The 26,913-nt window shown below is 48.7% G+C and overlaps 2 protein-coding genes across 7 annotated transcripts; one reads left to right on the forward strand and one right to left on the reverse strand.

The window, feature by feature from the left end:
- Positions 1–1,239: 1,239 nt before the first annotated feature.
- ANAPC11 (anaphase promoting complex subunit 11) lies at positions 1,240–7,567 on the reverse strand. Of its 6 annotated transcripts, none has more exons than XM_024980453.2 (3): positions 7,487–7,567; positions 5,912–6,032; positions 1,240–1,587 (listed from the first exon to the last, which is right to left on the reverse strand). In XM_024980453.2, exons 1-3 carry the CDS (start codon positions 7,547–7,549, stop codon positions 1,442–1,444), a joined length of 330 nt encoding a protein of 109 aa, XP_024836221.1. In that variant the 5' UTR covers positions 7,550–7,567; the 3' UTR covers positions 1,240–1,441. The 6 variants fall into 6 exon arrangements, with proteins under 6 accessions (XP_024836221.1, XP_005221121.1, XP_010814773.1 ...); XM_005221064.5 differs by lacking the exon at positions 7,487–7,567 and adding an exon at positions 6,550–6,641; XM_010816471.4 differs by lacking the exon at positions 7,487–7,567 and adding an exon at positions 6,550–6,641 and having other exon boundaries at positions 5,912–6,086.
- ALYREF (Aly/REF export factor) lies at positions 6,788–10,572 on the forward strand. Its single transcript, NM_001035417.2, is given in 6 exon segments — positions 6,788–7,043; positions 7,520–7,651; positions 9,137–9,284; positions 9,836–9,899; positions 9,999–10,176; positions 10,271–10,572. Coding segments are annotated over 6 exon segments (774 nt in total). The 5' UTR covers positions 6,788–6,806; the 3' UTR covers positions 10,286–10,572.
- The last annotated feature ends 16,341 nt before the right edge of the window (positions 10,573–26,913 follow it).

Consider the following 26,913-nt stretch of genomic DNA (forward strand, 5'->3'; position numbering starts at 1 on the left):
AGCCTGGAGGCTCGGTTCACGGTCTGGCACCCTAGGCATGTGGGTATTTCCTGTCACAGGGGAGAATTCCCCAGGGAAGGCAGAACTCCAGGGACGGGAGGCGAGCAGGGCAGGCCAGGTCACCCTGTGGGATCCTCTGCAGCTGCCACTGCCCACCTCCCAGTAAGGGTTGGTCTTCTTACTGGTCTGTGAACTCAGTGACCATGGATCCAGACACGCTGTAGATAGGCGCTTAGAATTCAGAGTTACTGCCTAGAGTCCAAGAGCTAAATGGGAGCACCCAGGAGGCTGAGTCCAAGGGCCCAAGACGGAGGGCACACAGCAGGTGACATGAGGCTTACTCAGCTGCCCCTCCTCCTGCTCACACTTTCCAAACACCCTGGCCACGTGCCTTCCCAGGACAGACACCAGCACAAGGGCCCTGGCAGCTGGGTTTCTGGGCAAGGAGCATATGACCTCCAGGTTCTGTGAAGGTTCCTTCCCTCTGGGCACAATGGTCCAGACCATGTACTGCCCTGCCTTCTCCCCTGGGGACTGGTGCTCAGAAACCAGCTACCCACTGGGCAGAAGGCATTACAGGGACACAGGGCAGTGACCCCAGGTGCGGGGGGAGGTCGAGAATAGACTGGAAGGAGCCCTTGCTCACAGGACATGTAGCCTACAGCGGTTGCCATCCAAAAGCTGCTCAAAACCCTAGGGCTGGGTTCCTTGCCCCCACCCCACACCAGGCCACCAGCCAACGGGGGCTGTGGTGGAGCAGAGGTGCCCCAAGGATGTCCCAAGGGCTGACTTCTCTAGATGGGGAGACCCTTGGACACCCGTGGACACATGTCCTGATGTCAGACACTGGCCTTGACAAGGAGCTGGAAGAAGGGGACTGAGGCCACCAGTCACAGCAGCCTTGGCAAAGCCCTCTTTGCACAGCTAGCACCTACTCAGGGACAGCCTTCCAGAGGGAGGAAGCATGGGAGTGCCTGCCAGCCATGTCCATCCAGGGTCCCAGCAACCACCCTGAAGAGGGGGCCTCCCGGCCTCTCTAACCCCACCAGGCTCTTCCAACCCAAGCCCACTCCTCCCACCCTGGCTCCTCCGGCTGATCCCTGGCTCCTTCTTCTCCAGGGGTGTGACTCAGGGCCTCTCGGCATCGCATTGGGATGTTTATTCATGAGTTTTCATACTGGCGCACACCGAGGCTGCCTCAGCACCAAGAAAACAAGCAACTGGAGCCTCCGGCCAGGCTTAGGTGGTTTAATGAGTTTTATTTATTTGATAAAAGTGTCAACGTTGTGATGGGAGAAAATAAACGCAGCTCCAGTCCTCATTTCAACCCTGTCAGAGCCCAGAGGAGACTGTCTCCGTGGAGGAGACAGCCACCCAGAGCCACTGTGGGGGTGAGGCCGTCTCAGGGTGAGGGCAGGGGCATCGGGCAGCGTGGATGGCCTCACTCCTTGAACTTCCACTCCTGGCGGCACATGGGGCAGTGCTGCTGCACCTGCTGCGCGTTCAGCCACTTGAGGATGCAGTGCATGTGGAAGCAGTGTGAGCACTGGCCCCACACCAGCGGGCAGTCGTCACCCGGCACCTTGCCTGTGGGAGGGACGAGAGGACCTGTGAGTCACCCAGAGCACAGGACAAGTCCGACGGGGGAAGCATGCCCACGGTGGCCTCAGGGCTCAGAGAGGACAGGAACCTGGAAGGAAACCACAGGCTCAGCTGAGCAGCCACCTCTATATGAACCTCTGCAAAGACCACCCAGGCTGCTCCCACCTCCACGCGGGAGCTCAGCAGCAGCAAGAGCTCTGGCCAGGCCTGAACCCCCGTCCACTGGCCTCCCAGGGCCTGGGCCCATCTGCAGACACACCGCAGCTCTGCCATTTGGCATCCGTGATGCCAAGAAGGTTACATCAGTGTGTCAGGGCGCCTGCACAGGTGACCTGCCTCCGAGCGGCAAACCATTCTCTTGATCAAGGTGAGATGAGCCGGAGCCTTAGAAACTAGATGTTGCTATCGCCAGGCAGTAGGGACCCAGTTCAGTACCAGGAAGCAGGTCGGGGACACAGGGGCTTATGGCCCAGCCCATCGGCCACTGGGAGTGACGTGGCACTGCCTCCCGTTTCCTCCCCATTTCTATCCTACCTGAGGTCCAGAGAACCTGGTGCTGGCCCTCCAGCCCACACACCTGCATGTGCTACCACTGTGAAGAGGGCCTGGCATCAACAGAAACAAGTCCCTGGCTTTTAAGAATCTACAAAACCCCATCACATAGCTGGTGCCAGCAGAGCACAATGTCCTCCCCCAGCCACGAGCAGGTAAGGTCCCCATGAGCAGGGGGAGCTGCAGCTTGCTGCCACCACCCTCTAGGGGGGCCATTCCCCCAAACCATTGCCACAGGGCCCCTCATGCCTATTAAGCGTGAACCAAATCCAGAAGTCACTAGGGCACACAGTGCAGCAGCCAGATAAGCTGGGGTGAACAGGAGACATCTTGTCCACAAAGTAGTTCCTAAGTGCTGGCCTAGTCACATGTGGTCCTGGTCGTCTCTCTTGACACCAGACACAGGGACAGGTGACTGTACAATGTGTTAAACAGATAACACCATGGCGAAGCCACATGGCAGTGCTCTCAAGACCTAATGGAGCACCTGCTCTGAGCTGCACAAGGGGCCGGAAACCTGACCTGAGCGCTTGTCCAAGCCTCACAGTGCTCCGCAGTCTCTATCATGCCCCCCGACATACCACCGACAGACGAGGCCACGTGACTCCCAAGGGCAGCTGCCATGGCCTGAAGGGAGCATGCCGGCCAGGAGGCTGGTGTGGGTGCCAGGTCTTAAATATCCTTCAGTGGCTGCTCAAAACCTGCACCTCCTTCCCAGTTCAGGAGCAGCCCTTGCCCCACAGTGGTACATTCACCCTATGGAGTCAGACAGATGGGCACTGCCATCTTCTTACTCTCTTGTTTGGGGCAGTGTTTCTCAATTTTTTTTTTTTTTAACTTTTTATTTTGTATTGGGGTATAGCCCATTAACAACACTGTGATAATTTCAGGTGAACAGTGAAGGGACTCAGTTACACATATACATGGATCCTTTCTCCCCCTCAAACCCCCAATCTTTTAAAAGTAATTCTCTCTAAAACAAAACATCATTCCTTTTCTGAATCTTTTACAACAAAACAACCAAAAAACAATTTACCTGGAAAATACAAAACCATCTAGCTCACTCTGCTTCCCAGGCCAGGGTCGGGGGCGAGGTGGACAGCCCTGTGCCAGGAGCCCACAGGGTGTGACACCTGATTTCTGTTGGTTCCCACCCCGACCCCACCCCACCCAGGGTCTTTCCCACCTCAGCAGAACTACGCTTGCAATCACCCCTAACACATTAGAGCCCTTACAAATAGAGGATGCAAGAGGATGCACAGGGGCCAGCTAGCCTACTGGCAGGAGTACCCTAGCCATCACGTCCATTCGTGGGGAATCTGACACCACCTTCCATGCTGATAGTGACTCATGCTAAGTGTCGGTGGGATCCTCTCCATAAGACTTTCACTCACAAAGCCCTGAGACAAGGAGCAGGTTTATCACAGTCTGAGTCACTTTGGATTCTTCGTAGGAATTTCATCTCAGCAGAGAAATCCAGCATCACTTGATCTGTATAGAAGGCACCCTGGGCTGACCAAACACTTCGATCATTACAGCTGGCTCACAACCAGCAAGTCCAAAGTTCAGCCTCTAAACCCCGCCCCCCCCCCCCCCCTCTTCCCAGGAGCCAGCACACCTCAGCCAGCCCTACACACTGGGTTCCACAAGCTGCATGCAAGCCCTGGTGCCATCTTTGACACACAGGCTCACTCACCCACACTGGGTCAAGGGCATGACCACATAAATGCTACCCTAGGACTTTTCTTTTCAGAAGCCATATCTGCTGCTGAGAAAGTTGCAAGTACCTACCCATAACCTGTGTTGTAGCTTTGAGAAAGGGTGGTGTTAGGATTTCCCTGGTGGTACAGTGGATAGGAATCCACCTGCCAATGCACGGGACATGGGTTCAATCCCTGGGCCTGGAAGATTTCACATGCTGCAGAGCAACTAAACCCGAGCAATGAAACCACTGAAGCCTGTGCGCCTAGAGCCTGTGCTCCGCAACAAGAGAAGCCACGGCAACTAGAGTAGTGCTCCCTCACCTAGAAAAAGGCTGCATGTAGTAACAAGACCCAACTGAACCAAAAAAAAAAGGGGGGGGGGGCGAGGTTTTAAACGGATTAAACCAAGCCAGACCTTGTGCTTCTATTCTCTCTGCCTGTTACATAAAACCTCATCAAGTAGAACCAATCACTGATTTCCTAAGATTATATACCAGCCTGATTAAATCAGGATGGACTAGCCCCTAGGTGATGAGATTTCCTCTCACCGAATGTAAAGATTTAAGGCTAGGATAAAATTATATTTGCACTAAAATTCAATTATTTGAATTTCACTGTAAGCAAAGATCTAGTACTATTTTGATGTTCACAGCCCCACAGGACAGGCCTGGTCATTGACTTCTCAGTGGTCCCCAAATCTCACTTCTCTCTTGGGAACACCTTCGTTCCCTAGGCAAAGTCTTAAGAGCCTTCCTACTGCTTCTAGTTCACTTGTGTCTGACTAAAAACTAAATTCACTGGTGCAAAAATCTCCTTTTGACCCAAATACTTTCACTTCACAGAACACACTGGAGACAAAGTGAAGTGAAAGTGAAGTCGCTCAGTCGTGTCCGACTCTTTCCTATCCCATGGACTGTAGCCTACCAGGCTCCTCTGTCCATGGGATTTTCCAGGCGATAGTACTGGAGTGGATTGCCATTTCCTTCTCCAAGGGATCTTCCCAACCCAGGGATCGAACCCAGTTCTCCCGCATTGTAGACAGACGCTTTACTGTCTGAGCCACGAGGGAGCAATGCAAAAAAGCCCAGCAAAGATGAACTCTGATAAAACCTGAGGTCAGGCATTTTGCAAGACAACAGGTTCTGAAAGAATCAGATGTCTACGGGGAATTCCATGGTGGTCCAGTAGTTAAGAATCTGCCTTCCAATGCAGGGGATGTGGGTTTGACCCCTGGTCTAGAAACTAAAATCCCACGTGATCCAAGACAACTGAGCCCATGCAACACAACTAGAGAGAAGCCTGCCCAATGCAATGAAGGTCCCTACGCAGCCAAAAATAAATAAATAAAAATAAAAACAAATAATTAGATGTCTAAAACGCGATAGAGAAGTTGAAGCAAGACTATTCTAGATTAAGTAGTGAAGGGAAAAAGTGATCACACCTTGGGTCTTGGCTCACACCACCCAACAACAAAAAGACATTTGAGGACAACTAAAGAAATCTGAACAAGGACTGGGAATGAGGGGCAACGGTAAGAAATACGTTGTCTAAAGTGACAACAGTGCTGGGTGAAAGTCAGCACTGAAGTAGGGCCTCACATTTAGCATTTACTATGGCTTCCCTGGTGGCCCAGTGGTAAAGAACCCACCTGACAATGCAGGAGACATTTAGCATTTACTTTAAAACAGCTGGGCAAAACCCACCAGATATGAAAACGTGTTATTCATCATTTATGTGCTGGATTGAGGGGGAAACCTTGTAACATTACACTTTTTTGTTGACTTGAAATTTTCAAATAAAATGCTTGAACACATCTTTGTGTTCCACGTGTCTCATAGTGACTTTTACCAGGACAGCAAACTGTGCTCTTTTCCTTACAAAACTTTTGACAGGATCTTTGTACAAATATGGGCCCAAATAGCCTGGCTTTTCTCTATCAACTTTTCTTGGGAAGAGGAAACCAAACCCCAGAAACGCTGTGCAAGTACTTCTGGGGACACGCCAAGGCCAGATGATAGGCACAGCTCGAGAGACAGCGGGCAGGGGACACTCACAGTCCGGGCAGCAGCCATTGAAGGCCATCCGGCAGATGCCACAGTTCTCGTCGTTGGCTACCCAGAGCCAAGTGGCCACGCCGTTCCAGCATTTGATCTTCACCCTCATGGCGCGAGGAGCCTGCGAGGAGGGAAGAGACCACCCGGCTGTGCTGAGTCTGCAGAGCTACGGCACCTGGAAGCCAAAGAAGGGGTGTCGCCCCGAGGGTCCAGCGTAGGCAACAGTGGCAGCCGAAAGGCAGTAAGAGCTGTCTGCAAGGGGGCTGGGGCGGAGGCCGGGTCCTCGGGAAGCCCGGGAGGACCGGTGTTGGTCCTTCGCCAACACCGCACTTCTGCCCCGGCGTACGCAGAAGGGCTCGTCGGCTTTCTTTAACAACCGCAGAAACGCGCCGTGCGCTACTTCCGAAAGGGCTGACGGGGCTGAGTAGATGGAGACCCAAGCCCGCTCCCTACGAGGTCACCCCGGAAACAACCCAGGCGTGGGCCGCACGGGCCGCACGGGCCGCACTCACTCCCGCCGCGGGACTAGGGTGCGGGTTCCTGGTGCGGTGGGGGAGGGGCAAGGGAGAGGCGCCACGCTCGGCCACGCCCCCAACGGCCGCGCCCCCGCCGATCTAATCGCGCGCGGCACCACCCGCCTTCAGTTGGCAGCGCCGGCCCCGCGCGGGAAGGTACATAAACGCCTGTGGCCGCGGCTCGGCACTTCTCAGAGGCGCCCGCCGAGCTCCTTGGTTCAGTGCGCACGCGCGGCCTCGCCCTCTGAGACGCCGAAGGCCCGCAGCCAATCCGCGGTCGCTCTGAGGACGCGGCACCGGAAAACCCCCGAGCGGCGCTGGAAGTGACGCGCCGACGTGCTGACGCGCGGGCTCGAGCCGAGGCCGATTCCGCGCCCGCCATGGCCGACAAAATGGATATGTCTCTGGACGACATCATTAAGCTGAACCGGAGCCAGCGAGGCGGCCGCGGCGGGGGCAGGGGCCGCGGCCGGGCCGGCTCCCAGGGTGGCCGCGGCGGCGGGGCCCAGGCCGCCGCGCGAGTGAACCGAGGCGGCGGACCCATTCGGAATCGGCCGGCCATAGCCCGCGGCGCGGCGGGCGGCGGCGGCAGGAACCGGCCGGCGCCCTACAGCAGGGTGAGTGTGGATACCGGGTGGCGGGCCGCGGCGAGGGAGCGAACCGGCAGGGCGGCGCACGGGCGACCGACCGGGCGGCCGGCTGACCGACTGACCGACTGGGCCGGGGGTCGCGGGCGCCGGCCGGTTCGGCGGGCGGGAAGGTCGCACGCCTGCCGGGCACCAAGGCGGAGACCCTGGCGGCCTTTGTCTTAGCAGGGCGCCCGGCCTCACGGCTCTGGGGGCTGAGGGGCCGTTGGCGCGGCCGCCCCGGTGGCGGGAAGTCGGTTGGAGGGAACCGAGAAGTTGCGGGACGTGTGGCCTTGGCGGCCGGGTACGGCCTGACGCGGGCGAGAAGCGGGGGCCGCGGGTCTGTCTCAGTGCCTGCTTCCCCGCCGTGATGGGGGGAGGGTCTTGCTGTGGCCGTGAGGGCGAGGGCGAGCCCTGGAGTGAGACTCACAGACCTTTTTCTGTTCTTGTGTTTTCTTTTCCCTCAGCCGAAACAACTTCCCGACAAATGGCAGCATGACCTTTTCGATAGCGGTTTTGGGGGTGGTGCCGGCGTGGAGACCGGTGGGAAACTGCTGGTGTCAAATCTGGATTTTGGAGTGTCCGACGCTGATATTCAGGTAAGGGACTGGAGTTTCTTGGTGGGCGGGTCACTCCGCACGGAATTGGTTGTGGCGTTTGGGACTTGGCCCTGAATCCCCCCACACACCTTGGGAAGACAAGCTCTCCCAGGCACCCAAGGGCCAGCCACTGTTCCCTGTGAGGGGCTCCAGGAATGCAGAGCAGAGGTTGAGCTAGAATTGAAAGCCTGACCAATGTGTCAGTTTGTGCTGGAAGACAAGACCCCAGCTTAGTCTGGGGCGCTGCCGTTCTTCCTTGCTAAAACGTGTTCTGTAGATGAAGGCACTCTGCCCAAGCTCTTCTGACAGAAGCTTGGTTGAATGTGCTCCGTTCCTGTTCGTGGAAGAGCTAGGCTACTTGCTTTCCTTACGTTTTGCTTGTTTTAATGGTTTGTTGGGAGGAGAAAGTACTTCTTTTGTAGAACTGACAGCATAGAACCAGGATGGTGCCAGCGTCACTCTGGTTCCATTTGCCTTAAGCCCTATGTCTTACTTAGAATTTCATCCCCTGTCTTCTCACTTATCCTCACCCCCTGGGTTTTGCTAGTGGCATGATTCTCAAACATCTTTGGTTGAAGCCTCTTTTTTTTTTTTTCCTCTCTCTTTCCTCCCCTTTTTCTTTTTTTCCTTTTCTTTTTTTTTGGTTGAACCCTAAAGGCCTTTAAACTTGCTGCCTAAAATGGTTAAGTAATGACATCTTGGGGGTCAGTCCAGGAGATGGCTGGGCAGGGTACTGGGCCTCCCTGGGTTCAATTTCCCAGAGCCCAGCCATTTACTTTGCCTTGGGAGGACAGAGCAAGGCCAGTGAGCACTCACAGTGTCTCAACACTTTTTTTAAGGTGGTTTCTGGCATCCACTGGAAACCGCTTTTGGTGAACTCCACTTCCCGCTGTGTGCCTGCGGCCGGAGTAGCCCCACACTCTGGGTTCCCTCTCCAACTCCCAGCCTGCCTGAGGTCAGGGCAGTTTCCATGGCAGCGCTTGACTTCAGGCTTTGCGGCAGGCTTGAGTAGGAGGAGAGGGAAAGGTGAGCCAGAATCTGCCCTGGGGGAGGGGCTGGGTCAGGGCTCCCAGTCAGAGGGCCCTTGGAGCTGGTCCACAAGTGGATAGAGCCCCTTGCTCTGTGATCTTGGCCTTGGCTGCTTCTTGGCACAGTCCTTGGGTGTGTTGTAAATATTCCTTTGTTGAAGAAGATAGCAACTTAATATTTGCCCTTCATTGGTGGGCTTTGTGATCCTTCACCTGCATCGTGGTAGAGATGTCAGGTTCCCAAGTGGGCAGGAGCCCTCAGGCCCAGCTGCTCCGGGAAATTGCTGTCCCACCTGTCCCATCCCATACCCCAGGTCCCACCGCCACTGCCCTGCCCCACCACATGTATGTCTTCCTCCCAGGGAAATACCCCAAAGCAGTTTACACTTCCAGGGAGTGTCCCTGGGCCACCAGAAGAAAGATTGCTTTGCTAACAACTGCTCTTTCTGACTCTCAGGAGCTCTTTGCTGAATTTGGAACTCTGAAGAAGGCGGCTGTGCACTACGACCGATCTGGCCGCAGTTTAGGAACAGCTGACGTGCACTTTGAGCGGAAGGCAGATGCACTAAAAGCTATGAAACAGTACAACGGCGTCCCTTTGGATGGTGCGTTTGAGATTGGACCCAGAAAGGCTGCAGCGCTGTAGCTAGTTTGCGGAGCCAAAGGCTGGCCCCATCCCTGCAAGAGTAGGGTCCCCTCTGCTTGAGGACACTTTGTGTTCGCCCCTTTGTCTCTCTTCCACTGCCACCTCTCATGCTGCCCCACACATCTGGACCAACCTCTTGTGAATCCCCATCCAGCAAGCTACATCCCTCCCCTCCTTCAGCTCCTTCCGGAAGATTCACTTCTGTGAAGCCTTCTCAGAATCACCATAGTACAACTCTTGAGTGCGGGGCTGTAGTCGTAAAGACAAAGGTACCTTTCTGCTCCTGGGCACCCCGGACGCCCGACAGACACCCACGTGCACTGGATGAGAAGGAGCGAGGAGGCGCTGGTGGGGCTGTTCTCCCACCAGCATTTCCAGGCTGTCCTCTCGTCGGGAGCATCAAGATGCACAGTGTCCCTTTCCAGTGCTTGCATGGAGGCCAGGGTGCTGCCCCTAGCAGGCTTCAGAGTCCTCTAACAGGAGCTGGCCCTCTTGTGTTCTCTGCCACAGGCCGCCCCATGAACATTCAGCTCGTCACCTCACAGATTGACACGCAGCGGAGACCTGCACAGAGGTGAGTTCAGGGCCTCTCTAGTCATGGCTGACTTGTGGGGTGTCTCCTCATGCTGCAGGTCTTCCCAGGCATGTGAGCAAAGTTTCCTTTTCTTGCTAGTGTAAACAGAGGTGGGATGACTAGAAACCGTGGTTCAGGAGGTTTTGGTGGTGGCGGCGGCACCCGGAGAGGCACCCGTGGAGGCAGCCGGGGCAGAGGCAGAGGCACCGGCAGGAGTTCAAAGCAGCAGCTTTCCGCAGAAGAGTTAGATGCCCAGCTGGATGCTTATAATGCAAGAGTAAGTCACAGAGGAGGGCTGGGTGAGGGTCAGTCCCAGACCAACTGAGAGGAGGGCCTCATTTTGAGTGAGCACCTCTCTTCCTCTGTTTCAGATGGACACCAGTTAAACAGACCAGCAAATCCGTGCATGGACCAGGACCCAGAAGTCTCGTCCGTGCTCCCTGGTGGGAGGGGGTGACAGACTGGGGCTGTGTGGCCAATGATGGATTTGTTTCTTTTGTGTTTTAAAATAGGATTTAAAATTCATGTAAAGGTTTCTTTTTCCTTTTTTTTTTTTTTTAAATTCTGAAACAGACCTGTTTTGTACTGAGTTATTTTTGGGATAACTTTTACTGGTTGTTGTTGTGGAGAAGGTGGCGTTTTCACCTTTGCCATAATAAAATAGAAATGTGTGTAGAACTGGAACTGTTTAATTCATCCCATTTTCAGGGTCCTCACCTGGGCCAGAATGCTGGTGTGATCTGGTAGGCGGGAGGGACGTGGGATCTGAGGAGGAAATGAGGCAGGCCTGCTGGGCACATGGCACCTGGCCTGTGGCTTGGAGTTCTGCAGGACGATGCTGGCTGCCACGCTGTTCCCACAGATCCAAACCCCTTTTTCTCATCCCCTCATCCCCCCTAGGTGGGAGGATATGGAGCAGTGGTCCTCCACACTCAGCCACCTGTTCATTGCCTGTACTGCCAGGTGAGGGGCGGGGCAAGGTGGGGTGCCCTGTGCTTCTGGCCAGTTTCAGGTGACTGCTGGGTTGAGCTATTCCTTTCCTTCTCGTGCTCTGGTTCTCAGAAATCTAGGTTTAGTAGTTCTGACTTTGCAACATAATCCCCACGTGTTTTTCGTCTTTTGTGTCATGAAGGAAAGATCACTGTATTCAGTGTTTTCTTAATTATGTACTTGGAGATGTAGCTAGTGGGAGCTGTGGTAGAATCTCATTTGACTCACAGGGAACTGGGGGGGCGGGCAGACAGTGGTGCCCATCTGGACCCCTCCTGGGACAGACAAGAGCAGGATGGTCATGTTACTTGCTCGAATGCTGGTGTGACCTGCCATGCAGTTCTATGGTTCAGGAGGAGCCAAGATCCCTGGGGTGTGGGGCATGGACATCTCTTTGGGCCTCCCCTCCTGAGGACATGCTTTTGAGCCACTCAGTTATGCCTACAACCCAGCTAGAGGGAAACTGGAAAATTCTTAAAGAGATGGCCCACCTTACCTGTCTCCTGAGAAACCTGTACGCAGGCCAAGAAGCAGCAGAACCAGACATGGAAAAACAGACTGGTTCAAAATTGGGAAAGGAGTACTGTCAAGGCTGTATGCTGTCACCCTGGTTATTTAACTTACCTGCAGAGTATATCATGCAAAATGCCAGGTTGGATAAATCAAACTGAAATCAAGATTGCTGGGAGAAATATCAACAACCTTAGATATGCAGATGACACCACTTTAATGTCAAAGTGAAGAGGAACTAAAAAGCCTCGAGGGTGAAAGAATGAAAAAAGTTAAAACTCAACATTCAAAAAAGAAGGTCATGGCATCTGGTTCTATCACTTAATGGTAAACAGAAGGGGAAAAAGTGGAAATACTAACATTTTATTTTCGTGGGCTCCATGATCACTGCAGACGATGACTGCAGCTCTGATATTAAAAGACTTCTTGGAAGAAAAGCTATGATAAACCTGGACAGCTTATTGAAAAGCAGAGAGAGACATCACTTTGCTGACAAAGGTCCATATAGTCAAAGCTATGGTTTTTCCAGTATTCATGTACAGATGTGAGTTGGACCATAAAGCTGAGCCCCAAAGAACTGATGTTTTCAAATTGTGCTGGAGACGAGAGTCCCTTGGACAGCAAGATCAAACCAGTCAATCCTAACGGAAATCAACTCTGAGTATTCACTGGAAGGACTGATGCTGAAGCTGAAGCTCCAGTACTTTGGCCACCTGATGCAAAGAGCCGACTGATTGGAAAAGACCCTGATGCTGGGAAAGACAGAAGGCAGGAGGAGAAGGGGATGGTGACAGCCTTTTGAGAATAGAGACTGTGGGGAGGAGTAAGTGGGGGCCAGGAGAGTCACCCCAGCCTTAACAGCAGCCGGTGCCTTGGCTCTTCCGGAAGCAGCTACCATGGCCCGCAGCTCAGATGGCTTCCATGTTTGGGATGAGGCTGGAGTGAGTCACAAGGAAGGAGTGTGATTAAGGGGTGGCCCTTTAACAGTCAGTTAATGTGCTGCCACTGCAGAGCCAGCAGCTGCCATTTGAACCATCTGAGCCATGTCAGGCACTGATGGAAAGATGATTGAGGTGACTCATCCCTACCTCTAGCCCAGTCTTAACGGGAGGGGATCAGCCAGGGCTCAGCTTTAGCTGCAGTGTGGTGAGGGGCGACTGGTGGAGGTCAGACCATCTGGACAGAGCCAGGCAGCCTCTCTGATGAGGTAGCCTTGGACTAAGCAGGCACATGCCAGGCAGGGAGACTGCTTTCTGGATGTTGGCTCCGGTGTTTGGAGGAAGCGATGACGGGGAATTGGGGGCTTGTGGGGCATGGTAAGGGGTGGCCAAGGTGCCACATGGGCGGAGGGTGTCACTAGTGAAGAGAAAGTTCCAGGAAGAAAGCAGGCAAAGGACAGGCTGTGCTCAGTGTTGGGTCTAAGAGGCAGAAACACCGGTGCTTACACTGGTAAGCATCCAGATGTGGACCCAGGCAAGTGCTGCTGTCAGCTAGGTGTCTGTGAGCTGGAACTTGACGTGTGGACACTGCAGGTAGAGGCAGGGATATGGGGCTGGGGGTGACGGGAGTAGGGAGGGGTGACATATTTGCTAGAAGCATTTAGTGGGGAAGTGACCGAGTCAGAAAAGCTTGCAGTTTGGCAGGGAACTGAGAGAAATCTCCCCATCACTTTATTTTTTTAATTATTTTTGGCTGCACTGGGTCTGTTGCTGGGCATGGGCTTTCTCTAGCTGCAGCGAGTGGGGGCTACTTTCTAGTTGCAGAGCACGGGCTCCAGAGCACAGGCTCAGTAGTTGTGGTGCATGGGCTCAGTTGCCCACAGCATGTAGAATTGTCCCTGACCAGGGATTGAACCCCTGTCCCCTGCATTGGCAGGCAGATTCTTAACCACTGGATCACAGGGAAGTCCCCCCACCACCACTTTAATCCTCAATCTCCTTAACTGAAATGGGAAACCATCCATTATCTCAAGGACTGGAGGGCCATGTGCTTTGCTGTTCACATGGGGGTGCTCTTGGGAGAAAGCGCTCTTGGGTGGTAAATGTACAGGGGCAGTTTCTGTGCTCCGAGGCAAATGCTTCTGGTTACCTGAGGGCAGTGCTGGGTAACCCTGCAGTGGCCAGCACTTCATCCCTGAAAGTACAGACCGAGTGAGTGAAAGGATGAGATGCACTTGGTGCTTTTGCTCGGTTTCTCCTTCATGTTCTTTTCTCAAATGCTGGATTGCAGTCTCGCAGACCAGGTGGATGGGGCTGCCCCACTTGCAGGGCAGTGGAACGTACCCCAGCTCACCTCCGCCTTGTGGTCTGAGTGGAAAGTTCAGTGATCAGTCCAGGAGCGGGCACATGCCTCATCCGGACAGTCAGTCTTCAGGAATCTCAAAGATGTTGAGGAAGCCAGCGCCAGGGAAGAGCGTGGCATGCCCACAGGGCCTGGGGCTCCTGGACTCTGACAGGATGCTTGTGTGAAGAGGAGCCACTCAGCTCCAGATGCGTTCTGCTTTGCTTGGTTGAGCAAAGATACACGTGGTTTACAGAGCAACTTGGATAAGGAGGAACAGCCCTGTGTCCCTTGGCAGGTTGTGTGAAACCTAGCAGGAGTCAAGGTGCCAGAGTCGTTGAATGGTTGTCACACTCAGACGTGGTCTGAAATATCAGAAGAGGAATGTTGCTTTCTGTAAACAACAAGGGTTTTGTTCCTGCTTGCAGGGAGCTAAGGCTCTAATACAGGAAACAAAAATAAGAAATTATGATAATAGTGTAACAACTACAATAGAAATAAGTGAAGCAGGCAGGACATAAAGCATTTTCTGTTGTGGAATATACATTCCATGGGGGAAAGACGGGAAAAGTGAAATACAAGATGTTAGGTGGTAACAAGGCTGTGGAGGCAAACAGAGCAGAGGGTGCTAAGGAGTAGGGAAGGGCCTTGCTGGTGAGGTCGAGTTGTGAGCACGTGGATATTCGGAGGGGAGCCTCGCTGGCAGAAGAGCAAATGTAAAGGTCCTAGGGTGAGAACACGGGGACAAGCCAGAGCCCCACTGTGGCTGGTGGAGAGGGCGGAGGTCATGGGGCCTCTGTGCTGGGCTTCAAAGGAAGGGCATCTACCAGAGGTGCAGCCTGACCTGGGGAGGGGCTGCCAGGACTGAGCACTTAGGGACTGACGTGGGGGACATCGATAGACAATGAAAAGGCAGGGTCATGGAGTGGGCTCCTGTGTTTCTGTTTCAGTGAGTGTGGAATGTGAAATACTCTTAAGAACATTGGTTTTTTACCTGAAAAAATAACAGTCAGTACAAAATTTGAGTTAACAATGTATACAGAATAACCTTCCCAGCACCATCCAAATGAAACCCTTATTACTGCAGGTTGTTTTTCTTAATAAGAGCTTTATTAACATATAGTCGACATACCATGGAGTTAACCTGTTTACAGTAATTTTACTCTATTCACCAAGTCACAAATTCACCTCCACATTCAAATTCCAGGATATTCTCATCACCCCAAAAAGAAACCCACTAGCCATCATGCCTCTGTTCCTGTTCCTCAGCCTTCACTTGTCCACTTTCTGTGGATTTGCCTATTCTGGACATTTCGTACAAATGGATTTATGCAACCTGTGCCCTCGGTGTCTGGCGTCTTTACTCAGCACAATGTCTTTGAGGTTCATTCTTGTTATAGCCTGTGTCAGTATCCAGTCCAAATGAAACCCTTGTTACTGCAAATAATCCTATGGTGGATAGTTCACATTTTGTTTTGTCCGTTCATCAGTTGATGGACATTTGGGTTGTATCTACTTTTTGGCTATTGAAATAATGCTGCTGTGAGCATCGAGGTACACATTTTTATGTGGAGATAGTTTTCAGTGGTTTTGGAGTAGAATTGCTGGATCATAAAGCAACTAAGTTTGCTTCCCTGATAGCTCAGTTGATGAAGAATCAGCCTACAGTGCAGGAGACCTCAGTTTGACCTTCCCTAATCATTTCTATTAACATCAGCCTACTTCTCCATTTAACTGGAAACATTCTTAAGGGTCAGTTTGTAATTCTGATAGTTTAGTCTCTCAGTGTCCGACACTTTGCAACCCCATGAACTATAGCACTCCAGGTCTCCATGTCCGTCACCACCTCCTGGAGTTTACTCAAACTCATGCCCATTAAGTTGATGATGCCATCTAACCATCTCATCCTTGGTCGTCCCCTTCTCCTGCCTTCAATCTTTCTCAGCATCAGGGTCTTTTCAAATGAGTCAGTTCTTCACATCAGGTGGCCAAAGTATTGGAGTTTCAGCTTCAGCATCAGTCCTTCCAATGAATATTCAGGACTGATTTCCTTTAGGATGGGCTGGTTGGATCTCCTTGTAGTCCAAGGGACTCAAGAGTCTTCTCCAACACCACAGTTCAAAAGCGTCAATTCTTTGGTGCTCAGCTTTCTTTATAGTCCAACTCTTACATCCATACATGACCACAGGAAAAACCATAGCTTTGACAAGATGGACCTTTGTTGGCAAAGTAGTGTCTCTGCTTTTGAATATGCTGTCTAGGTTGGTCATAACTTTCCTTCCAAGGAGCAAACATCTTTTAATTTCATGGCTGCAGTCACCATCTGCAGTGATTTTGGAGCCCAAACAAATAAAATCTGTCACTGTTTCCCCATCTATCTGCCATGAAGTGATGGGACCAGATGCCATGATTTTAGTTTTCTGAATGTTGAGCTTTAAGCCAACTTTTTCACTCTCCTCTTTCACTTTCATCAAGAGGCTCTTTAGTTCTTCACTTTCTGCCATAAGGGTGATGTCATCTCCATATCTGAGGTTATTGATATTTCTCCCGGCAGTTTTGATTGCAACTTGTGCTTCATCCAGTTTATTTCTCATGACGTACTCTGCATATAAGTTAAATAAGCAGGATGACAATATAGTCAGATGTATAGAAAAGAAGTGATAATCAAAGAATTCCTGGATTGTCGCCCAGACCACCAGATGGAACCCCGCTCCTTTTCAGTCTCTGTCTCTTCTGAACTGGTAGAGAATAAGTTGCAGCGTGGTGCCACTTTACCCCTAAATCCTTCCACATGCATGTCTGTAAAAACAAATGCATCATCTTACATAATCAGACGTGAACACTGATAACAATACCATTATCTGAACCATATCCTTATTCAAGTTTAGCCAGCTGTCCTAATAGTCTATGTTGTAAATGCTTTGCCCTGTCTACATGGGAAAGGAATGTCTGGACCACTGCCTTGAGCTAACGATGCCTAGTCATCTTCAACTGGTAGTGCTTCTAGCCTTTTCATGTCTTTCATGACCTTGGCACTTTTTGAAGATCAGTTCCACTGGGGACTGTCTTACTTCGTTATGATTAGACCAAGGTTACATACTCTAAGCAAAAATATCACTGAAAGGGTTTCCCATGGGGTACAGCACGGTGGTCTGTCTCTCATTACCCATCTTATAACCTTGCTTGCATGATTCAGTGGGAGCTGCCAGGTTTCTCCATAAAGAAGGAAGAGTTATCCTTCTCTCCTTTGTAATCTATAAATTTTTTTGAGAACTTTGAGACTAAGTGAATACTTGTTTCTCACCATTTGGCTGCTAATTTTAGCCTCCTATGGTGCGATAAGGGCTTCCCTGATAGCTCAGTTGGTAAAGAATTTACCTGCAATGCAGGAGACCCCGGTATCAGTTCTCCGCTGGAGAAGGGATAGGCTACCCATTCCAGTATTCTTGGGCTTCCCTTGTGGCTCAGCTGGTAAAGAATCCCCCTGCAATGTGGGAGACCTGGGTTCGATCCCTAGGTTGGAAAGATCCCCTGGAAAAGGGAAAGGTTACCCACTCCAGTATTTTGGCCTGGAGAATTTTATGGACTACATAGTCCGTGTATAGTGTCGGACACAACTGAGGGATTTTCACTTTCACTTTTTTTTCACTTTCATGGTGTGATAATTATTATTGTAGTGTTTAATGTTGCATTTTTTGTATTTCCCCTATTCTTTCAACATTAATTGGAATTCTTTTCTAAGAAAGAACAGTCCCTTCACCATTTATTCAGTTATTTCAGTCAGTATGGACTTGTGGCTATTTGATTCTATGAGTCATAATCTGTTAACTGATTATAATTTATGTGATTCTATGAGTCACAATCTGATAAACTCTGTTGCTCAGACATTAGGGTTCCTCCTATGCCTTTTCTTTTTTTTTCACATTTTTCAAAAGAACTTATTAAGAAATAGGAAAAAAGGATATAAAGCACATAATCAAAGGAATCAAATCAAAAGAGTTTACAACATAGATTCTTCAGGCTGGTAGCAACTAAGAAGTATTTGCTGGGCCAACACCAAGGATACCGAGGCCCCAATTTCATTTTCAATCCCATTTCTCTTGACTGCTAACCCAGCCAGCTCAAACTTCCTCCAAAGAGAAGTCAGATTGCCTTCCAAAACCTCCCCGAACTACTTTCCAATTGCTTTCCCAGCCCTTCTCTGCCTGGCCTATAGTCCTCACCTAGGCTTCAGGTGAGGTCAGCCAGACCCTGTTGAGCCTTCTCCACTCCTCCAGTCACTCTGTGGTCCCTAAATCTATTTTTGTTCCCATCTGGATTCATTTAATTAAACTACATTCCTGAACCAGTTGGGTTGGCTTGTTCTGATGCCTTTGGTCAAGATACCTATTTTTCTAACCCTACATCTGAACTCGATCTTTCTCCTGTTGGGAACAACTTCTTGAGCCATCTCTCTGGCAGCTCCCTGCCCCAGTTAGTTCAAGGTTACTTTCTCCCCTAGACAGAACTCTGCACCCCACTCCAACCCCCACTTAACTTCCAGGTGGCTCTAGTTCTCAGCTAGCCCACCTGGGTGGTGGTTTAGTCACTAAGTTGTGTCTGACTCTCGAGACCCCATGGACTTGTAGCCCGCCCGGCTCCTCTGTCCATGGGATTCTCCAGACAAGAATACTGGAGTGTGTTGCCATTGCCTTCTTCACACCTATGCCTTTTTGATATGCCATGTCCTTTTTTATGTTTTCTTTTTCCTTAAAAAAAAAATTTTTTTTTAATGTTTTGGCTGCACTGTGTACATCATGTAGGATCTTAGTTCAACCAGGGATTGAACCAGTGCCCCTTGCAGTTGAAGCATAGAGTCAAAGTTAATTGCTGGACTGCCAGGGGAGCCTGTTTTTTAAAGCACTTCCTGACTTTCTGGCCCCAGAAGAGGCTCCAGGCTCACCTTCTATTCCCTGGCTCCTTTCGTGGAGACTGGTATTTAACAACCAAGATCTGGGTGTTGGGTGTGCTCATTGCTACTGGGCTGTTGTTGCTTCTGGGCCCTCTCAGGACAAAGCTAGGAAATATATATACTAATTCATGCATATACATCAATATTTATCTGCCCACTCTAGCACTCTTGCCTGGAAAATCCCATGAATGGAGGAGCCTGGTGGGCTGCAGTCCATGGGGTCGCTAAGAGTCGGACATGACTGAGCGACTTCACTTTCACTTTTAACTTTCATGCATTGGAGAAGGAAATGGCAACCCACTCCAGTGTTCTTGCCTTGAGAATCCCAGGGACGGGGAAGCCTGGTTGGGCTGCTGTCTCTGGGGTTGCACAGAGTTGGACACGACTGAAGCGACTTAGCAGCAGTAGCAGCAGCATGCATTTAAAAAAAAACATGAGTTTCTACTGTTCTCTGATTCCAACGCAATTCCATAGGATTCATTCTCATCTCCCCTTATTTGTAAATTCTTTCCCTGGCAATAAGAAACCTGGCTCTCTAGGGGGACGAAAAGAAAAAAAAAGAAACCTGGCTCTCATTATCAACATGATATTTGCTTAAATGATGTCAGTCCTTTAAGTATCCCCCTAGCCTGATTTTAGAACTGCTAACATACACCCTGTTAGAAGCATTTACTAACTTGGGTACAGTATTGGATTCATCCATGTGTTGAGCCACAGAGTACTGATTTCCAGTGAAAGTACCAGTTTCCAAAGTTGCTTAGGCAAGTCCTTCTCTTCTACCCCGTTCAGAGTACTTTGTACTACAATTAGTTTCTTTTGCTACACTTTGTATTCTATTGTGCCTTCCCCACATATCCTGCTTTTTTTTTTTGTAATTTACATTTATTACTTGTTATGGAATTACATAGGACTGTGTAATTTTCATAAAAGTTTATATGGTTTACATTAATTACCTGTCATTATTAATGAGTCATTCTGGAATCAACTGACCATTTAGGGGAAAGTGGCAATAATGGTAAAGAACCCACCTGCCAATGCAAGAGACATAAGAGACGTAGGTTCGACCCCTGTGTCGGAAGATACCATGGAGGAAATGGCAACTCATCCCACTATTCTTGTCTGAAGAATCCCATGGACAGAAGAGCCTGGTGGGCTACAGTCCATGAGGTGGCACTGAGTCAGACACGACTGAAGTGATTTAGCATGTATGCAGCAATAAATAATATACATCAATAAAGATTTAATGTGAAAATAAGCCATCAGAGTACTGGGAGATAATCTCATTAGTTTAAAATATATCATCTTGTCTAAGTTATGCCAGAGTTAATTTTTATGTTATCTGTCCAGGTTGTAGAAACAAATTATACAATGTTTTAGCATGTGAACTAATTATAAATTAGTATCTATATAAAAGTCACTGTATATTTTTTGGGGCTCCAAAATCACTGCAGATGGTGACTGCAGCCATGAAATTAAAAGACACTTATTCCTTGGAAGGAAAGTTATGTCCAACCTAGATAGCATATTCAAAAGCAGAGACATTACTTTGCCAACAAAGGTCCGTCTAGTCAAGGCTATGGTTTTTCCTGTGGTCATGTATGGATGTGAGAGTTGGACTGTGAAGAAGGCTGAGCCGCCGAAGAATTGATGCTTTTGAACTGTGGTGTTGGAGAAGACTCTTGAGAGTCGCTTGGACTGCAAGGAGATCCAACCAGTCCATTCTGAAGGAGATCAGCCCTGGGATTTCTTTGGAAGGAATGATGCTAAAGCTGAAACTCCAGTACTTTGGCCACCTCATGTGAAGAGTTGACTCATTGGAAAAGACCCTGATGCTAAGAAAGATTGAAGGCAGGAGGAGAAGGGGACAACAGAGGATGAGATGGCTGGATGGCATCACTGACTCGATGGATGTGAGTCTGAGTGAACTCCGGGAGTTGGTGATGGACAGGGAGGCCTGGTGTGCTGCAATTCATGGGTTCGAAAAGAGTCGAACACAACTGAGCGACTGAACTGAACTGAACTGAACTGAAAAGTCACTGTGAGCATTCCAGTTTTTTAAATGTACAAATCCATCATAAACAAGCCGTTCAAATTACCATTAGTGGTTTCATAGAATTAATATTTCTTTCTTTTTTTTGGTCAAATAAATAAACATCCAAGAGTCCATATTGATATTTAAAAAAAATCTACTGTTCACCTCTGGAGATTCATTCTAAAAATTGGCCAATAAAAGGAAAGAAACAAATATTTTTTCTATACAAACTGTAGTTTGAAGGGATTAAATAGCTGTTGACTAGGGGTTTTTTAAAAAGAATTCCAGCTAAGGGACTTCCCTGGTGGTCCAGTGGCTAACACTCTGAGCTCCCAAAGCAGGGGGCCTGCCTGGGTTCCATCTCTGGTCAGGGACGTAGAATCCAGGTACTGAAACTAAAGATTCTGCAGGACCCAATGAAGATTGAAGGTCCCATGTGTTGCAGCTAAGACCGGGCACAGTCAAATAAATAAATATGAAAAAAAAAAATACAGCTAAGAAACACAAAAGTGTTAGAAAAAAAATCACCATTTTGTGATGCCTAATAACATGATGCATGTTGGGAAGAGTCCTCAGCAGCTAATGTGATGATAGACAATAGTAGGCCAGGCAGTCCCAGGAGCCTACCATACCTCACTGCAGGTAGGACCAGCAGAGTGTCCCCTGAGATGAAGCACTGGGAAGCCCACAGCACTTCCTCAAACTGACCTGGGGCTCAAACCCCCTGAGAAGTAAGGGGAATGGAAGACACACCACACCAATCACACCTGAGGATTCCCCTGGCAAATCCACAAGTGCCCGTGGGAATGTCTCACCATAGGTGTCCTGGCTTCCTCCCCACCTAAGTGCTACAAGCATAGAAAAGGAATCAAAAGTGAATGTGGGAAAAAAAAAGTGAATGTGGTGTAATAACTATATAAGTTGATCTTTGTCCTTTGTTCCTAAATCCCTTGAGATTTCCTGAGTGATAGGATCATCTTTTGTTATTCATAACAAGGCCTTTTCAATTTATGTTAATGAATGACTCTTGGTGGGCCCCTAGATAGTTTTAGGGTGGGTGCTGGTCACCAGAAAGACATAGGTTTGGAACTCTCAGCCCCACCCCCTACCCCCTGACCTCTGCAGAGGGGAGAGGGGATGGAGATTGAGTTAATCACCAGTGTCCAATGATTTAATCAGTCATGCCTTGTACTGAAAAACCTCTAAACCACGGGGTTTAAAGAGCTTCCGGATTGGCGAACACGTCATAATGCTGGGAGGACAGTGCACCTGGAGACAGCACAGACACGCCAGGAACCCCCACCCCGTACCTTGTCCTAAGCATCTCCTCCCTTTGACTGTTCCTGAGTTGTATCATTTACAATAAATGGATACTTGGAAGTAAATCGTTTTCCTGAGTTCTGAGTTGTTTATTGAACTTGAAACAGTGAAGGGAACCTTTGAATTTGTAGTCTGCTGGCAAAAAATGTGGGTAGCTCATGACTGGTGCCTGAAGCAGGGGCAGTCTTTGGAGTGAGCTCTCAACCTGCAGGGTCACTCCAGTTAGCAGTCAGAATTTCACTGATGTGTGGCTTCAGACAGGTATGAGAATAAACCTCTCAGTGGCACATCATCCGAGTGTGTAGTGTGGACTCCATCTGGATCCTGATGTGAATAAACCGACTGAAATGAGAGAGTTATTTTTGTTTTTCCTTTTTAAGGTATTTTATTAAATGTAGTTGGTTTACAATGTTGTGTTAATTTCTGCCATACAGCAAAATGATTCTGCTTTATATATGTATTGTTGTTGTGCCACAGGGCTTGTAGAATCTTAGTTTTAGTTCCTTGATCAAGGATTGAACTTGGGACCTCAGCAGTGAAACTGCAGTCTTGGGGGGCACAGTGGTAAAGAATCTGCCTGCTGATACAGGAGACAGACACAAAAGACGTGGGTTCGATCCCTAGGTTGGGAAGATTCCCTGGAGTAGGAAATGGCAACCCACTCCAGTATTCTTGCCTGGAAAAATTCCATGGACAGAAGAGCCTGGCAGGCTACAGTCCATGGGGTTGCAAAGAACTGGACATGACTGAGCAACTGAGCATGCACAACCACTGGCCTGCCAGGGATTTTCCTATATATTCTTTTTCATAGTCTTTTCCATATGGTTTATTATAGAATATCAAATATACTTCCCTGTTCTATACCGTATACAGAATGCTATTTACCCATTCTATTTATAGTAGTTTGCATCTGTGAATCCCAAACTCCCAATCGACTCTCCTCGACTCCCCTGAGATAAGAGCTGAGATAGAAGAATTGAACATGAACTATTAGATAATATTAGGAAAGCATTGTTAATTTTGGTAAGCAAGTTAATGACACTGTTATGTTAAAAATAACATAAAAATTCCCCAGTGGTCCAGTGGTTAGGATTCCATGCTCGTAATGCAGGGGTGTGGGTTCCATCCCTGGTAGGGGAACTAAGATCCCACATGCCACACAATGCAGCCCCGCCCCCGCAAAAAAAAAAAGGCTTAGGAACAAATTTAACAATAAAAGTACAAGACCTGCACACAGGCACACTGAAAACTATGAAATTCTACAAAAAGAAACTAAAGATTAAATAGATGCCTGGGATGGGATGGGGGAGGGATAGACTGGGAGTTTGGAGTTAGTAGATGCAAACTATTACACATAGAATGGATTAACAACAAGGCCCTACTGCATAGCACAGGCAACTATACTCGATATCCTGGGAATTAACCATGCTGCTGCTGCTGCTGCTGCGTCGCTTCAGTCATGGCCGACTCTGTGCGACCCCACAGACGGCAGCCCACCAGGCTCCTCCATCCCTGGGACTCTCCAGGCAAGAACACTGGAGTGGGTTGCCATTTCCTTCTCCAATGCGTGAAAGTGAAAAGTGAAAGTGAAGTCATGTCCAGCTGTTAGCGACCCCATGGACTGCAGCCTACCGGGCTCCTCCGTCCATGGGATTTTTGGGCAAGGGTACTGGAGTGGGGTGCCATTGCCTTCTCCGAGAATTAACCATAGTGGAAAAGAATATTATAAAGATTGTATATATGTATACAACTCAGTCTAAGAGTCCCTGCTTCCACTACAGGGAGCACAGGTTCAATCCCTGGTCAAGGAACTAAGATCCAGTGTGCCATGTGGCTTGGTTAAAAAAAAAAAAAAAAAAAAATCTTTAAATAAAAAAACAAATACATGCATAGAAATCTCATGTTTTGGGTTGAAAAACTTAATATTGTTAAAATGGCAACTGTCCCCAAATTGCTCTATAGATACAGTGTAATGGAGCTTCCCAGGTGGCTCAGTGGTAAAGAATCCACCTGCCAATGCAAGAGACACGGGTTGATCCCTGCACTGGGAAGATCCTCTGGAGAAGGAAATAACCCACTCCAGTATTCTTGCCTGGTAAATAGCATGGACAGAGGAGCCTGGTGGGGCTATAGTCCATGGGGTCGCAAAAGAGTTGGACACGACTCAGCGACTAAACAACAATCCCTGTCAGTAAGTGCTTTTGTAGAAACTGAAAACAGATTTTAAGATTTATATGGAAATTCAAAGGACCTCAAATAGCCAAAACAATTTTGAAAAGAATAAAGTTGACAACCTACACTGCCAGGTTTCAAAACTTACTACAAAGCTATGGTTATCAAGAGGTTGTGACATATAGGTTACAAAACAGAATTGAGTCTATAAATAAAGCCTTAAGTTTATGGTGAATAAAATTTCAACAAAGGTGTCAAGACAGTTCAGTGGCTGAAAACTATTAGTCTTTTCAACTCTTAACTCAGTTATACACAAACATTAATTCAAGATAGAGTGTAGACTTAAATGGAAGCTGAGATTATACATATAATAGAAGAAACTATAGGAGAAAACCTTCACAGTTTTAGCTTTGGCAAAGAGTTCTGAGACACAGCATCAAAAGCATGAGCCATGAAAAAAAACTGATGTTAGAATTCACTAAAGGGTTGCCCTGCAAATGATGTCATTAAGAAAAACAATGTTGGGCTTCCCTGGTGGTCCAGTGGTTAAGAATCCACTCCGCAATGCAAGGAACAATAGTTCTATGCCTGGGCAGAGAAGATCCCACATGTCACGGAGCAACTAAGCCAGTCTGCCACAACTACTGAGCTCACGAGCTACAACTACTGAAGCCCTCGCGCCTAGAGCCCATGCCCCCCAACAAGAGAAGCCATTGCAGTGAGAAGCCTGTGCACAACTAGAGCAGCTCACACTCGCCACAAGTAGAGAAAGCCCGGGTGCAGCAACCAAGACCCACCACAGACAAAAATAATAAAAATTAAATAAATAAATATCTTAAAAACAAAACATAATGAAAAACAATGTCAAGTAACAAAGATACATCTGACAAAGGACTCCTATCCAGGACCCATTAGTGGTCTTGCAACTGAATAGAACAATCCAATTTTTAAATGGACAAAAAACTTCAATAGATGTTGTACCAAAGAAGACTCTTCATTGAGGAAATGCAAATCAAAGCCACAAACATCATGTCCCACCCACTAGGACAGCTTTAATCAAAAACATAGACAATGCCAAGTGTTAACAAGGGTGTGCCCAACTGGAACTTTTCCACATTGCTGTCAGGATTGTAAAATGGTACCTTCCTACCTTGGAAAAGGGCTTTCCAGTTGGCACTAGGAGTAAAGAACCCGCTTGCCAATGCAGGAGACATAAGGGCACAGGTTCAATCCCTGGGTTGGGAAGATCCCCTGGAAGAGGGCCTGGCAACCCACTCAGGTATTGTTGATTGGAGAATCCCATGGACAGAGGAGCCTGGTGGGCTATATAGTCCATAGGGTCACAAAGAGTTGGACACAACTGAAGTGACTTAGCACCCATGCACACACCTTGTAAAACATGGGGAAATCCACTCTTGGCAATCTACCCAAGATAACAAACAAACCAAACATTCATGCGAAACAAATGCAAATGTTCATAACAGACAAAAAGGAAACCAAAAGTGCATCAACTGACAAGTGAATACAAAACAAAATATGCTATACTTATACAAAAACAGGACAAAGCGCACACTCTACACTACAGACGGACTGCAAAACCTTGGGTGAAATCACAAGACACTAGAAGGCTATGTCAGCCGAGCGTATGCTCCTCGGTTTTTGTCTCGTCACAACAAAGATTTGGCGTGATGGACATTAAAGCCCCCTCGGCGTGTCACAGCTCTCGGGTCTTGGACAGACCGTGTTATAGCTCATAGACAAATCAGTGTTACAGCTCTATTTTATTTAGAAGCCAGCACGGGGGTTGGGGGATGGGGGGGCGGGGCAGGGGTAGAGAAAGAGAGTAGGCACGCCGCGAGGGAGAGAGCGAGCAGCCCTTTGGCTCCTCTTTTTATCTGTTTTTTCCTTCCCCCTGGGCCTGCCCTATGCAAATTGCGCTTAGTCAGGAGTGCTGTTCTACCTGAAGTCCTCACTCTGGTCCTCGGACCTTCCTTTGACCTTCTTCTTCTGTTCTATTTTTGCGGGCTTTTTTAGCCGCCGCCATTTTGGACTCCTTTTCCCTGTTCTACCTGTCTTACAGTTATATATTGTGTGATTCCACCAACATGAACAGTCCAGGAAAGACAAATGTACAGATGCAAAAAGCAGGACAGTGGTTGCCAGAGGCTGCGGGGAAAGAGGGCTTAGAGTAGGTGTCAGCTACAAATAGTGCAAGGGAAACTTTCTTGGCCTGAGGATTATGCCCTTCTACAAATTTCCTAAAAAATAATTGAATTGTCAACTTTGAACTGATGGATTTTGTAAATTCTACCTCAGTAAAGGTGACTTTCTATGTCATTAAATATTTTTATTTGAATAATGTAAAAAGTTTTAATTCATCACAGGGCTTTTAAATTAATACATTTTATTTATTACAGTGTAGATGCTCTGGGTCTGCTCAGTGATCTACTCTGCTTTTCAGATCCTTGTTATGAAAACGTGTGATACTGTGAAAATGGTGAAATAAATGTCCTTCTGTCTGGGACTTCCCTGGTGGTCCCTTGGCTATAAAACTCCTCACTCCCAATGCAAGGGGTCTGGGTTCAGTTCTTGGTCAGGGAACTAGATCCCACAAGCCACATCTAAAAGAACCTGAACACTGCAAGAAGATCAAAGACTCTGCAGGTCACAACTAAGACCCGTCGCAGCCAAATAAATGTATTTTTTTAAAGTCCTTGTAAGTAAATCTTTGCACACAGCCACTCTTCTTTCCTCAGAAC

This window comes from Bos taurus, chromosome 19 (assembly GCF_002263795.3).
Source record: "Bos taurus isolate L1 Dominette 01449 registration number 42190680 breed Hereford chromosome 19, ARS-UCD2.0, whole genome shotgun sequence".
NCBI lineage: Eukaryota > Metazoa > Chordata > Mammalia > Artiodactyla > Bovidae > Bos > Bos taurus.